The 15,550-nt window shown below is 37.3% G+C and overlaps 1 protein-coding gene across 1 annotated transcript; it reads left to right on the plus strand.

Annotated features, from left to right (window-relative positions):
- Positions 1 to 739: 739 nt before the first annotated feature.
- LOC148193535 (uncharacterized) lies at positions 740 to 4,137 on the plus strand. Its single transcript, XM_088099444.1, has 2 exons — positions 740 to 797; positions 3,749 to 4,137. The coding sequence occupies exons 1-2, from the start codon at positions 740 to 742 to the stop codon at positions 4,135 to 4,137; spliced, it is 447 nt and encodes a 148-aa protein (XP_087955570.1).
- The last annotated feature ends 11,413 nt before the right edge of the window (positions 4,138 to 15,550 follow it).

Here is a 15,550-nt window from a genome sequence, read left to right on the forward strand (position 1 = left end):
AAATGAGATTTTTATCGCATTTATCTTTCTTATTCTTTCTCAGCTGTGTTCTCCCTCTCTTTTTCTTCTGCAAGAAGAGTAATGATAGAAACAATAGTCATATATATTAGTATTAATGATAATATTAATTCTCCACAGATCCAAAAGCAAAAGAAAAAAAGTCATTTAATCGCACATTATGAGCACTATAATAACGGTCATAATTGACCTGTCTTAACACAAGTCAAAGTTCCAACAAGCCATAATAAAGTTTGTTTGAATGAAAGAAAAGAAAAGAAAATAGTGTGTTCTCCACAATTAATAATAGACAGTTAAACCAAAGTTGGAAGGTACTATGAATAATGAAAGTATATTGTCAGATTTCAAAAGCTCAGTGTAGCCTTCCTATTTTCCTCAGAACGAGAAAGGCTTCCACTCTGCAATGTGCTCTTTTACACTTCTGTGTTTCCTTCGCTCTTTAGTAATTCATAACTAATGTTTTTAATTTGTTTTCTGATATAACTAACGGTGGTCACTTCTTCAAATTGTCTATTGTAAAACCCTATATAATTAGCAAGAATAATTCTGTGTTAAACCAGATTTATGCACATTATAATCAATGCTTACCCTATTAAATCCCATTTCAAATCTGCTAAAAATCCCTCTGCTGTGCACTAATACCGTGTCACATCGTTCTCTGAAAAACGCACCACGTCACACACTCAGTGCATTAAAAACGCACTAAACTCTGCATGCACGCATGCCACTTGTCACGTTGGAAGCTTCGGAAGTCAGAATGGAGTTACAGGTGTCCGAAAGTGAGACGCTCGTTCGTCTGGAATTGGAAGGATCAAAAGTGATTTTCGAAAACCCTTCCGCTCACCTGCATCACTCATCTTCTTCCTCAGAAATCAAACCCTTCATCTTCTCCAACTTCTCTCTAGAACCAGACCACCTTCTCTCTACGATAACTCCTTACCTTCTTCTCCGATCCCATTTCCTGCACCGTAGAAACGTCCACTGCATTGAGAGCTATCCACTGGACCGAACAGTTTCAAGAACTGGAACTGGTAAGTCCCTTTCCGTAGCTCGTCTTTAGGGTTCTGGAAAAATAGGGTTTTTAGTTGCATGCAAACTTGTATTCTGAGTGTTCTGAAATCTGTGGTTAGATTTTGTTCTGGAAGAGTCAAGGACCTAGGCAAAACGTAGTTGGACGAAGCCATTTTACCTCTAGGTCAAGCTTGAATTCCAATCCGGGTAAGGGAAGCTTATATGTTTAATTTGTACTCGTTTGTTGTGAAATCTGGATTGCATGTGTGAAAAATATGAAGTTGAGCTGTTATGAATGGTTACTGATATCTGATATGAATTCTAGTTTGGATGGATCTGTCATGAACGAACACTGCTTGTATGAATTATATTTGATGTTGAATTTGATTTAAATGCATGTTGATTTGATTATGTATGAATGGAGTATGGTTATTGTGTGGTTGGAATGATTAAAATGTCGAAATCTGTATGATGAGAACGTTTGAGGTGAATTAAATCTGGAAATGAAAGTATAAAGTTTATAAATTTGAAATCTGGAAGATTCTGTTAAGCTTGTGAAAATCTGAAATTTTAGATCATTCCCTTTGCTAAATGACGCTCGTCACTGTACGGTATTAGACCGTTCGGTTTTCATTAAAATAACTTAGATTGGAATTCTTTCATTTGGAAAGAATTCTGCTCGAGAACGAGCGTCCCCACTTTTGTGAATGAGCGTTCGGTTCAGCTCAGTATAGATAAATATTTGAAACTTTATAAATACGTGACGTTCGGCCTTAAGTCGAGCGTTCGTCCTTAATGTCGTTCGACCTTGTGTCGAACGTTCGTTTTACAGAGCGTTCGTCATTATATTGAACGTTCGTCCCAATTGGCGCTCGGTCTTATACCGAAGCGTTCGTCCTAGATAGCGCTCGGTTTATACCAAGCGTTCGTTCTGATTTGGGCTCGGTCATTGACCCAGCGTTCGTCCAAGGAGGGTTCGGTTTTATAACTGAACGCTCGTCCTTGTCATTGAATTCTGAGCGAACGTCACTGGCGTTCGTCCAAATTGTTAATTTACGTTCGTTCGTTGACTGGCAGTGTTGTTTTTCTGAAATCAAATCATATTTGGTTGTGTATCTAAATATTTTCTTACTGACTGTATCCTTTGGATTCTACCTGGAGTCTTTATACTTAAAATTTTTCTAAGTATCATCCATATCTTCTAAGATCAGTACCTTCAAAATCTTTAGTGTTGAAACGTATTAAGTGGATAAATGGTTCGTTTCTTTTGTTCAGAAACGAGGAGGTAGGAGTACTGTAAAATGTTAGTCCCTATTGATTGAGTGATGAACGTTCGTGAATTTAAGAGAGTGGAACACAGAATGAAAATGTGAATATGAGAAATGTGTAATATGGACGAATGATATTTTGAACGAATTATCGGAAATGGATTTTAACGAGCGTTCCAAGGAGGAACGTCTCAGACATGATTGATTATTGAAGATTTGTAAAGTATGACTGTGGGCATGCTAATGCTGGCTTGGTCCATCCTGATATTCCGTGATACTTATCTTCACGTAGAAGGGAGTACTCATGTGTGTGAATGGCAGGAGGCTCTATTCCTTAGGGGTACTTTGGATAGAGTTAACCTCGAGTGGCAGCTGTCGAGTGCAATACAGTTACCACACCACTCGGGTGCAAGGACGCCTGTAGCTACACGGTTCATACAGTCCGGACGGTCTGTCTTTTATATACGTATCTATATGATTGTGGATTGATAAGCTTACATGTTGTTTGAGTGGATTGAATGATAAATGTATGTGATGATTGTATAAATTAAATATTATAAGCTTACCCTTGCATTTCCTTTGTGTTGTCTACTGTCCATGTACCTCCGTCTTGTCAAATGCAATGATCGTCCGTTGTGGATGTGAGCAGATGATGGTACGTCCCTTGAGCAAGTGCTGGAAGAAGAAAATTTGGATGAAGCTAACCTGGTGGAGGTTGAAGTAAAGGCCGAGCCTTAGAGTGCTCGTTAGAATAGTACTGTGCGTGTTAGTATAGTATGAACGTTCGGCCAATTATTTTGTAAGGCCGTTCGTCTTAACCATCTCTGACTGTATTTTGACGTACGTTAGTGAATTTATCTAAGAACGTTTACTCTTGGTTTCATTCGTATGCGTTATACGCGTTCCCTATACTGTTGCCGTTCGGCTTTTGATTCTGGATTTAATGCAAAGACTGTTTATGATTACTGTTAATTGTAATTAATCCTGATTTATGGTGATTATTGTATTTTGGGATGTTACATTAGTGGTATCAGAGCAGTTTTGTTCTTTTAAGGGACACTGTAGGGTTATGAGTGCACTGTGTTTTTGCTGTGTGCTTATTACATGTTTAATGAGTTATTGTTTTAACTCTCGAACTTTACTAACGCTCGTTTTTCTCTGATCCAGAGAACTAATGGCGCCTAGACTTCCTCCTCCTCCCCAACCGAATGAGTCCGATACGTCCAGCAACGCTAGGTTGTTGGAAACCGTAGTTGAACGACTGCATCAACAGAACACCACGTTGCTGGAGCAAAACGCTACCCTGATGCAGCAAAACCAAGCTGCTATGCAAGGTTTGGAGGCCTCGCGTGTCAATTCTGAAAACACGCAAAGGCAGTTGATGGAGATCTTGGCTGCAACTAGAGGTGCGCCTGGAGCATCTTCTTCAAACACTGCCCCGCCTACTGCAGAATGGAGTTTGGAGAGCTTTCTTCAACATCATCCTTCCAAGTTTAATGGAAAATGCCTTCCTGATGAGGCAGATCATTGGCTGCGGGACATTGAGAAGATTTATAATGCAAAGAGGTGCCCTGACGACAACAGATTGGCGTTTACTGAGTACTTGTTGACTGGTGAGGCCAGCCACTGGTGGACGAGTGTGAAGGCTATCCTGACCGACACTCATGCTCCTATCACATGGGAGGTTTTCAGAAACAAATTTTATGAAGAGTATTTCCCAGACAGCGTTCGCTATGCTAAGGAAGTAGAGTTTCTTCAGTTGGTGCAAGGGGGAAAATCTGTATCAGAGTACACCAATGCTTTCAAACAGTTGTTGAGGTTTAATATTTATGGCCACTAGTGAAGAGTGGCAGTGTAGGAAATTTGAGAATGGATTAAGGAGCGACTTGAAGGTGTTGATATCAAGTTTATGCATTCGGTCATTTCCTGCCATGGTGGAAAGAGCCAAAGTACTGGAGAAGAATATGGCAGAAGTGGAACGACAAAAGAAGCAGCCACAGGTGACTAGAGGACCGACTGTATCCAGGGGTACTGCCAACATGAGAAGTACTCCTTACGCTCGTCCAAGTCAGTCAAATGCAAGTGGATCACGAGCGTTGATCACTGCCGGGCAGCCAGGAACCGTTACTTGTTTCCAGTGTGGAGGACCACACTATCGTTCGTCTTGCCCTCAACTCATGGGAGGAAAATTCTGCACTCGATGTAGAAGAAGTGGGCATTTGGAGAGTGAGTGCAACATGGGTGGACGAGCTGTGTTGAGGCCACCGAATGCTGGCAGAAATCAGGCTAGAGGAGGACGAGCCCAAGCAGCTGGACGCGTGTATGCGATTACTGGTGCAGAGGCAGCCAATTCAGGTACACTCATCATCAGCACCTGCCTTGTGTTTGGTACCTCTTGTTGCGTGTTGTTTGATTCGGGAGCAACGCATTCCTTCATCTCGAAGGCGTGCGTTTGCAAACTGGGATTAGAAGTGAGGGAAATGTCTTTTGATCTGGTGGTGTCAACACCAGCAGCGGGAGAGGTTAGGACGTCCACTATGTGCGTCCGGTGTCCTATTGAAGTAGAAGGGCGTAAGTACAAGGTTAACCTCATCTGCCTACCTCTACAAGGTTTGGAGGTGATTCTAGGAATGGATTGGTTGGCTACCAATCACATTCTCATAGATTGTGGGAAGAAAGAGTTGGTGTTTCCGGATGAAGAGAGTGAAGAGTTGAATGTAACGCTCGGCCAGTTAAAGGAGGATATAATGGAAGGTGCGAGCTGCTTCTTGATCTTGACGCATGAAGATCAAGAGCTTGGAGAATTGAGGCGTGAACGAACGTCCGTCATGGGCAGTAAAGAACGAACGTTCATTATGGAGGAGTTTTCAGACGTTTTTCCAGAAGAAATTCCAGGGTTGCCTCCTGTGCGTGAGGTGGAATTCACCATAGACCTGGTGACCACGGCAGCCCCTATATCTGTTCAACCTTACCGAATGGCGCCTGCAGAATTGGTTGAACTTAAGAAGCAGATTGAAGAGCTCTTGGACAAACAATTTATCAGACCGAGCGTGTCACCATGGGGAGCGCCTGTGCTCTTGGTGAAAAAGAAGGATGGTAGCTCTCGTTTGTGCATAGATTACAGACAATTGAACAAGCTGACCATCAAAAACAAGTACCCCTTGCCAAGGATAGACGACCTGCTGGATCAATTGCATGGGGCCACTGTGTTCTCGAAAATTGACTTGCGGTCTGGATATCATCAGATTAGAGTGAAGGAGGATGACATTCAGAAGACTGCTTTTAGGTCTCGTTATGGACACTACGAGTATGTAGTGATGCCGTTCGGTGTGACGAACGCTCCAGCCATCTTCATGGATTACATGAACCGCATATTTAGACCTTACTTGGACAAGTTTGTGGTCGTTTTTATAGATGATATACTCATCTACTCTAAGACCAATGACGAACATGAAGAACACTTGAGGGCAGTGCTGAGCATATTGAGGGAGAAGGAGTTGTATGCTAAACTGTCCAAGTGTGAATTCTGGATGGAGGAGGTGCAGTTTCTTGGACATATTGTGTCCGCTGGAGGGATCTCGGTAGATCCAGCAAAGGTACGTGCAGTTATGGAATGGGAACGTCCGCGTTCAGTCACGGAGGTGAGAAGCTTCGTTGGTCTTGCGGGCTACTATAGGCGTTTCATTGAAGGGTTTTCCAAGATAGTAGCACCGCTGACACAGCTTACAAGGAAGGACCAGCCTTTTGTTTGGACTGACTTGTGTGAGGAACGTTTCCAGGAGTTGAAAGTGAAGTTAACGAGCGCTCCTGTACTGGTCATTCCGGACACGTCCAAGCCCTTTGAAGTTTACTGTGATGCATCTCATCAAGGGTTGGGCTGTGTGCTCATGCAGGAGAAGCGGGCAGTAGCGTACGCATCTCGCCAATTGAAAATTCATGAGAGGAACTACCCCACACACGACCTGGAACTGGCAGCGGTTGTGTTCGCATTGAAGATTTGGAGGCATTATCTATACGGATCCACATTTCAAGTCTTCAGTGACCACAAGAGCCTCAAGTATTTATTTGATCAAAAGGAATTGAACATGAGGCAGAGGCGTTGGTTGGAATTTCTGAAAGACTATGAGTTTGAACTGTTGTATCATCCTGGGAAGGCCAATGTGGTGGCGGACGCACTAAGCAGGAAGGCAGTGCATGTCTCGGTTATGATGGTGAAAGAGTTAAGCTTAGTGGAGAGCTTTAGGGATTTAAGATTGCAGTTTGAGTTAGAACCGAACAGCATCAAGTGCTGCAACCTTAGAATATCAAGTAATGTGTTTGATCGAATCTGGAAGAAGCAGCGTGAGGATGAAGAGTTGGTAAAGATCTTTAGCGCGCTCGGTTCAGATAAAGCTAAGGAATTCAATGCTGGGACGGACGGTATGCTACGTTACCTTGGCAGAACGTGCATTCCTAATGATGGAGAGCTGAAGCGGATTATTTTAGAAGAGGCACATCATAGTCGTCTTAGCATACATCCCGGTATGACTAAGATGTACCAAGATCTTAGGCGTTCGTTCTGGTGGCCTGGAATGAAGAGTGATGTAGCACGATTTGTAGCGTCTTGCTTAACTTGCCAGCGTGCTAAGGCCGAACACCAACGACCAGGTGGTTTGCTTCAACCACTGGAAATTCCTGAATGGAAGTGGGACAGCATTTCCATGGACTTCGTGACTCATCTACCACGAACGGTGAGGAATCATGATTCAATCTGGGTGATCGTGGACAGATTAACGAAGAGCGCACACTTCTTGGCCGTGAACCTGAAGATGTCAATGACTAATTTGGCCAAGTTGTATATAAATGAGATCGTTCGTCTGCATGGAGTGCCTTCAAGCATCATTTCCGACCGAGACACGAGATTCACCTCTCGGTTTTGGCAATCTTTACAAGGTGAGTTGGGGAGCAAACTGCAGATGAGTTCAGCATACCATCCACAAACGGACGGCCAATCCGAACGTACTATACAGACGCTAGAAGACCTACTGAGGACGTGCGTACTAGATCACTTAGGCGCATGGGATGAGGTTTTGCCTCTGGTGGAGTTCACGTACAACAATAGCTTCCAGTCTAGCATTGGAATGGCGCCGTTTGAAGCTCTCTATGGGAGGAAGTGCAGAACGCCACTTTGCTGGTTCCAAGAGGGAGAGAACGTGCTAACTGGACCTGAACTCATCCAACAAACAACCGAGAAGGTTAAGTTGATCCAAGATAGATTAAAGACGTCCTTGAGCAGGCAGAAATCCTATGCGGATAGAAGAAGAAGACCATTGGAATTCGCTGCAGGTGATCATGTATTTTTGAGGTTGAATCCAATCACTGGAGTGGGAAGAGTTGTTCGTCCAAAGAAACTGTCTCCCAAGTTCATAGGGCCGTATCAAATATTGAAGAAGATTGGACCAGTAGCCTATGAACTTGCATTGCCTCCTCAACTATCAAATCTGCATCCAGTCTTCCATGTGTCTCAGCTTAGGAGATACATAGCTAATCCTTCTCATGTCTTGGAGCTGGAAAACATTCAACTGCGTCCAGACCGAACGTTGGAGCTACAACCAGTCCGCATTGAAGATGAACGCACCAAGTTACATAAAGGAAAAGATATTCGTTTGGTGAAGATAGTGTGGGACGCTAAGACTGGGGATTCAACGTGGGAAGTGGAGAGTGCAATGAAGGATTTGTATCCGCACTTATTTGCTTATAATTTCTGAATTTTCGAGGACGAAAATTTTTGTAGTTAGGGAGAATGTAAAACCCTATATAATTAGCAAGAATAATTCTGTGTTAAACCAGATTTATGCACATTATAATCAATGCTTACCCTATTAAATCCCATTTCAAATCTGCTAAAAATCCCTCTGCTGTGCACTAATACCGTGTCACATCGTTCTCTGAAAAACGCACCACGTCACACACTCAGTGCATTAAAAACGCACTAAACTCTGCATGCACGCATGCCACTTGTCACGTTGGAAGCTTCGGAAGTCAGAATGGAGTTACAGGTGTCCGAAAGTGAGACGCTCGTTCGTCTGGAATTGGAAGGATCAAAAGTGATTTTCGAAAACCCTTCCGCTCACCTGCATCACTCATCTTCTTCCTCAGAAATCAAACCCTTCATCTTCTCCAACTTCTCTCTAGAACCAGACCACCTTCTCTCTACGATAACTCCTTACCTTCTTCTCCGATCCCATTTCCTGCACCGTAGAAACGTCCACTGCATTGAGAGCTATCCACTGGACCGAACAGTTTCAAGAACTGGAACTGGTAAGTCCCTTTCCGTAGCTCGTCTTTAGGGTTCTGGAAAAATAGGGTTTTTAGTTGCATGCAAACTTGTATTCTGAGTGTTCTGAAATCTGTGGTTAGATTTTGTTCTGGAAGAGTCAAGGACCTAGGCAAAACGTAGTTGGACGAAGCCATTTTACCTCTAGGTCAAGCTTGAATTCCAATCCGGGTAAGGGAAGCTTATATGTTTAATTTGTACTCGTTTGTTGTGAAATCTGGATTGCATGTGTGAAAAATATGAAGTTGAGCTGTTATGAATGGTTACTGATATCTGATATGAATTCTAGTTTGGATGGATCTGTCATGAACGAACACTGCTTGTATGAATTATATTTGATGTTGAATTTGATTTAAATGCATGTTGATTTGATTATGTATGAATGAAGTATGGTTATTGTGTGGTTGGAATGATTAAAATGTCGAAATCTGTATGATGAGAACGTTTGAGGTGAATTAAATCTGGAAATGAAAGTATAAAGTTTATAAATTTGAAATCTGGAAGATTCTGTTAAGCTTGTGAAAATCTGAAATTTTAGATCATTCCCTTTGCTAAATGACGCTCGTCACTGTACGGTATTAGACCGTTCGGTTTTCATTAAAATAACTTAGATTGGAATTCTTTCATTTGGAAAGAATTCTGCTCGAGAACGAGCGTCCCCACTTTTGTGAATGAGCGTTCGGTTCAGCTCAGTATAGATAAATATTTGAAACTTTATAAATACGTGACGTTCGGCCTTAAGTCGAGCGTTCGTCCTTAATGTCGTTCGACCTTGTGTCGAACGTTCGTTTTACAGAGCGTTCGTCATTATATTGAACGTTCGTCCCAATTGGCGCTCGGTCTTATACCGAAGCGTTCGTCCTAGATAGCGCTCGGTTTATACCAAGCGTTCGTTCTGATTTGGGCTCGGTCATTGACCCAGCGTTCGTCCAAGGAGGGTTCGGTTTTATAACTGAACGCTCGTCCTTGTCATTGAATTCTGAGCGAACGTCACTGGCGTTCGTCCAAATTGTTAATTTACGTTCGTTCGTTGACTGGCAGTGTTGTTTTTCTGAAATCAAATCATATTTGGTTGTGTATCTAAATATTTTCTTACTGACTGTATCCTTTGGATTCTACCTGGAGTCTTTATACTTAAAATTTTTCTAAGTATCATCCATATCTTCTAAGATCAGTACCTTCAAAATCTTTAGTGTTGAAACGTATTAAGTGGATAAATGGTTCGTTTCTTTTGTTCAGAAACGAGGAGGTAGGAGTACTGTAAAATGTTAGTCCCTATTGATTGAGTGATGAACGTTCGTGAATTTAAGAGAGTGGAACACAGAATGAAAATGTGAATATGAGAAATGTGTAATATGGACGAATGATATTTTGAACGAATTATCGGAAATGGATTTTAACGAGCGTTCCAAGGAGGAACGTCTCAGACATGATTGATTATTGAAGATTTGTAAAGTATGACTGTGGGCATGCTAATGCTGGCTTGGTCCATCCTGATATTCCGTGATACTTATCTTCACGTAGAAGGGAGTACTCATGTGTGTGAATGGCAGGAGGCTCTATTCCTTAGGGGTACTTTGGATAGAGTTAACCTCGAGTGGCAGCTGTCGAGTGCAATACAGTTACCACACCACTCGGGTGCAAGGACGCCTGTAGCTACACGGTTCATACAGTCCGGACGGTCTGTCTTTTATATACGTATCTATATGATTGTGGATTGATAAGCTTACATGTTGTTTGAGTGGATTGAATGATAAATGTATGTGATTGTATAAATTAAATATTATAAGCTTACCCTTGCATTTCCTTTGTGTTGTCTACTGTCCATGTACCTCCGTCTTGTCAAATGCAATGATCGTCCGTTGTGGATGTGAGCAGATGATGGTATGTCCCTTGAGCAAGTGCTGGAAGAAGAAAATTTGGATGAAGCTAACCTGGTGGAGGTTGAAGTAAAGGCCGAGCCTTAGAGTGCTCGTTAGAATAGTACTGTGCGTGTTAGTATAGTATGAACGTTCGGCCAATTATTTTGTAAGGCCGTTCGTCTTAACCATCTCTGACTGTATTTTGACGTACGTTAGTGAATTTATCTAAGAACGTTTACTCTTGGTTTCATTCGTATGCGTTATACGCGTTCCCTATACTGTTGCCGTTCGGCTTTTGATTCTGGATTTAATGCAAAGACTGTTTATGATTACTGTTAATTGTAATTAATCCTGATTTATGGTGATTATTGTATTTTGGGATGTTACATCTATCTACATAATATGATAACTTAACACTAAAAGAAATCATTAAATATTAATTAATTTAAGAATAAAAATAATTACATATTATATTCATTAATTTAGATACAACTTTATCAAGTAAAAATTATTAATATATAAAAATAGTCTCAATTATGAAGTAAAAATTATAATTAGTTAACAAAATTAAGTCTAAATACTCTCTAATATTAACTATCAAGAAATGAATTAGTATCTAAATTAGATTTTAATTTTAAATTAGAAACTAATTTAGAATTAATAATAATAAATATTTAAAACTTGTTAATTAATTAAAGATTAATTTTAATTTTAATTTGCAAATCAATTATAATTTATTATTTATAATAATCTTATTTTATATATCAATAATTTTATATAATTTACTCAACATAGTAACTGACGGTTAATTAGTGTCGAAAGTTAATTGTTATTTAATAATTTTTTAAAATAAAAGATTTATTCTCATGAAAAGATTATGCTGGTTGAACTTGTGTTCTTTTACTTATAGAGAAGCTTTTACATGAAGAGGTAACAAAACCAAGCTTGCATCAAGATTATGAAGTTTTTGGAAAACTTGTTCCAAAGTTTCCTATAATTAAGCCTTTCCCAAAACCCATTATCCATATTCCCCCAAAACCAATTCCAATTGGGTGCTCTTAGTTTATCTCTATTTGAGAACTATGCTGGCATGCAGATAATGTGTTATCTTCAATGGTCTAAATATTCACTCTTGTAAATCAAATTTATATTAATATAAGTCTACACGTCACGTGTAACATACCAAAATTATAATATTTAACTATAAGAAAGTATCACATATTTAATATAAAGATTAGTTAATAAGTTGGAAAAATAAAGTTAAATTTACAGTTATCTCAAAACAATCATAAAACAAACTTTATGTGCAAAATAGATTGATCAAAACTATATACAAGAAACTAGTCTAAAAGGATAACTAAGCATATGCCATCCCTTCATCTAGAGTATGCTTTATATTGATTTCATCAATCTCTACTAACACCCACCAAATGATCATAGTCAAGAAAAGAAACAAAAGAACATACAAACAAAATCACAAACAAAGGGGTAAGCTAGATATTAAAACAATTCATACAATACACTAATATATCAAACATCATAATTAAATCACATAGAACAACTAAATCAAATATCCTAACATGTCAAGACTTAGACTAGACTGTTCATTCTTGGAATGAATGTCGAGCTATGACGGGTTGTGCACTTGTGGTGGTCTCTATTGCTTCATTGCCAACGGGTTCCACCCTACCACACTCACAATGTTAGTCTGTTCCACGCTTTTGATCATACTAGAAGCACCCAAGACTAAGACGTCTTGCTACTCTCACTACATGTGTCAAACTTCTCTACTTGAGAATGAATGACCATTAGAGTGTCAGGATTGTTGGGTACAAACAAAGTCCCACATCGCATAAAATATGAAATACACATGGGTTTATATACACATAAGATACATCCCTTAGTAAGAGGTCTTTTGGAGTGATACCTAAAGCAAATCTGTGAGGGCTTAGCCCAAAGCAGACAATATCTTACTACTGGGCTACAGAAGCAGCAAACATCATGAACTCATACATATAAACAACCAATGTCTAAATTACAACCCACAACTCAGATGAAGATGGACTTAAGAGAGGGTTATGCCTCGGTTCACTCTGATAACCGAACCAGTATTATTTTTAGACACCGGTTGCTTAACAATCGAGGCATATAATGCTTTTAAAATTATGAGTCTGTCACCGCATTTTGATATGCTTCGGTTAAGTAAAAACAGAGTCATAACGTACGAGTTAAAAACGTCATGTTTTACTAGTGCCAGCTAGCCTGCATAATTCTACAGTACTAAAAACTGCAAAATTAACACTTCTAGACCACTCTTTACCTCTTCTAACCTCTTTTACCAATTTCTAACACTCATAGATTGGATTATCATCTATTTTAGACTTAAACAAAAGTGTATAACATATCTTAAACTAATAATCAATAGTTTATAACAAGACATTAACTCAAAAACCTCTAAATTCTCAACTTAGAGACCAAAATCTCAATTTATCTCTATTCTAGTTTATTTTTGAGTGGTTTAAGGGCTGTAACAAGTCAGAAATGATTTATCAATAACCTCTAAATTGACCAATTTGATCCAGAACCTATAAGTCAAAATCTCACTGCTTAAAACCTCAAATTTTCACTAAAAGCACTCCAAAACTTCAACTACCTCTAAGTTTCATATCATATTTCATTCAAAGAAAACTTCTAAAAAGTCTCAAAGGACCACACATGACAATCCTGAACTAGTTGTTTTCTCACTCTAACATCTATCTCTCAATTTCACCCATAAAAACCTCTCTTTTTGACCTTAAAACAATGGATTGGTTACTCTTTACTCTAACCACTTAGAATTCAATTTCTAACATCCTTATACCTCCATTACACACTAACATAACAATATCAACATAGAATTCACACTCCACCAAGCATTCAAGCATCAAACAATAATTGATCATCATCTAACACAAACATTACTAAAACAATCATTAGAATTAAATTAAATTTAGCTTATCATACATAGAGATACTAAATTCAGTTCACAAACTTAGTCTAAAACAAGATCTAACTTTCCTTACCTGACGAGGAACTATTAAACCCTAGAAACGTCTCCCCGATTGCTTGAAATGTAAGGAAATTCTACAAACACCTACAAAATACCGAATTGAAAACGGAAAGATTCCTTAGGATCTTAGATTGACCAAGAATTATGAAAAAAGATCATGAATCACATGTGACAAAGGATTACATCGCATGATCTTAAACTAAGAATGAGAGAGAAAAATGAGTCAAAACTTACTTGCTCTAAATTAGAAATTGATCAGATGGATAAGTAGACCTTATTGCAATGATCGTCTAGACACCTCCTGATTGTCAAACAAAATGATCGAGGAGTTAGAACTTTTAAATAAGAGAGTTCAAGAGAATAATGTTTTAGAGAAAAGGTGAGTCTTTAAGATATATAATGAGACGAATTTAAAAAATTCTATTTATTTAATCAACCTATTTTTAATTTTATAATATTTGGTCTCATAATTTTAATACACTAACCAACTCTAATATTTTATTTTCTGAATTCTTACAAGAGTGTGTTATATTAATTAATTTTCCCTTATTTTTTAAATTTTATACAAATAAAATGAAATTGTTAAAGATATAAAGACAAACATTTTTGAAAACAAAATTGGTGATAAATTATATTACCTATATACATTAAATTAATTTTATTACGTATATACATTAAATTATATTTTGAAACTGTTTATATTAATAATAAGTCTTGCATACACAATTACACAAACATATGTAATATATTATTGTATAAGGAAATACTTTCGGTTTTTTATTAAGTGTAATTTTTAATTGAATAATTCTATTTTGTATAAATAAAAAAATATTTTATTTATTTATTAGAATATATAATAGAACAAATTCTATTTATTTCAAAATAATCGAATAATTTCTTTTTTCAAATAATCATCAATTCTTTTGACGATATTGTAACATAAGTGTGTGTATATATATATATATATATATATATATATATATATATATATATATATATATATATATATATATATATATATATATATAAAAGTTATATTATTTGAATATAAAGATAAGGATGTCATGCTTATTGTAATGTTTGATGAGTTAATTTTTTATTAAATATTAACGTTAACTGATTAATACATTAATTAAAAGGTAAGTAATTAATAACTTATTGGAATGTTTCATATGTTATTTTGTTTTTCATGAAGTTGTTTACCCAAAGGTTAATTTTTTATGTGATTTAGTGCATTTCAAGAATAGTTATTAGTTTTAACCGAGAATACTCGTTTAAGAAATTTAAGATATTTCTTGATATTTCACAAAAAGTTATTCTTCAATGATTTTAATATGGAACCGGTCCAACGATTAAAGGTTTCGTGTCGAATGTTGTAATAAATAATACAATAATATATAAATATTATTAAATCAAATAGTATCATAACTATGTAATACTAAAATGTAAAACGAAAACGTAATTTTTGATTATTAATATTCAAAATGAATATATCGTTATATCTAAAACAGAAACTTAACTGTATTTGATTACTAATATTAAAAAAAATCGTAATAATAATGATATTAAATTAATAGATATAACATTTTTGCCAAATATAATAAGTTTACAAAGAAAATAAAAGCTAAAATAGAAGAAATGATAGTATAATTATCCTCTCCATTATATGTTACTTCTGTATTTTGGAGCACAAGTGTAGGGCCTTTTATAATGTCCATTTTATACGAGAGTGCTAACAAGGAAACAATTTTATTTGTATATATTTCTTTTTGTATGGATTGGGATATCCATTTATCTTTATTTATATATTTGTCTTTAATGATAAAAAACTATCACTTATTATATTTATGAGGTTCTAATATATAACAAAAATATAACAGTTCATTAAAACCAGGCCAAAAACTTCATAGGAAATGCATATATATATATATATATATATATATATATATATATATATATATATATATATATATATATATATATATTATGAACAAATAGCGTGTATATCCTGGAATTGATAGAATGT

This window comes from Vigna umbellata, chromosome 9 (genome assembly GCF_029865625.1).
Source record: "Vigna umbellata cultivar VRB3 chromosome 9, Vumbellata_1.0, whole genome shotgun sequence".
NCBI classification, from domain to species: domain Eukaryota; kingdom Viridiplantae; phylum Streptophyta; class Magnoliopsida; order Fabales; family Fabaceae; genus Vigna; species Vigna umbellata.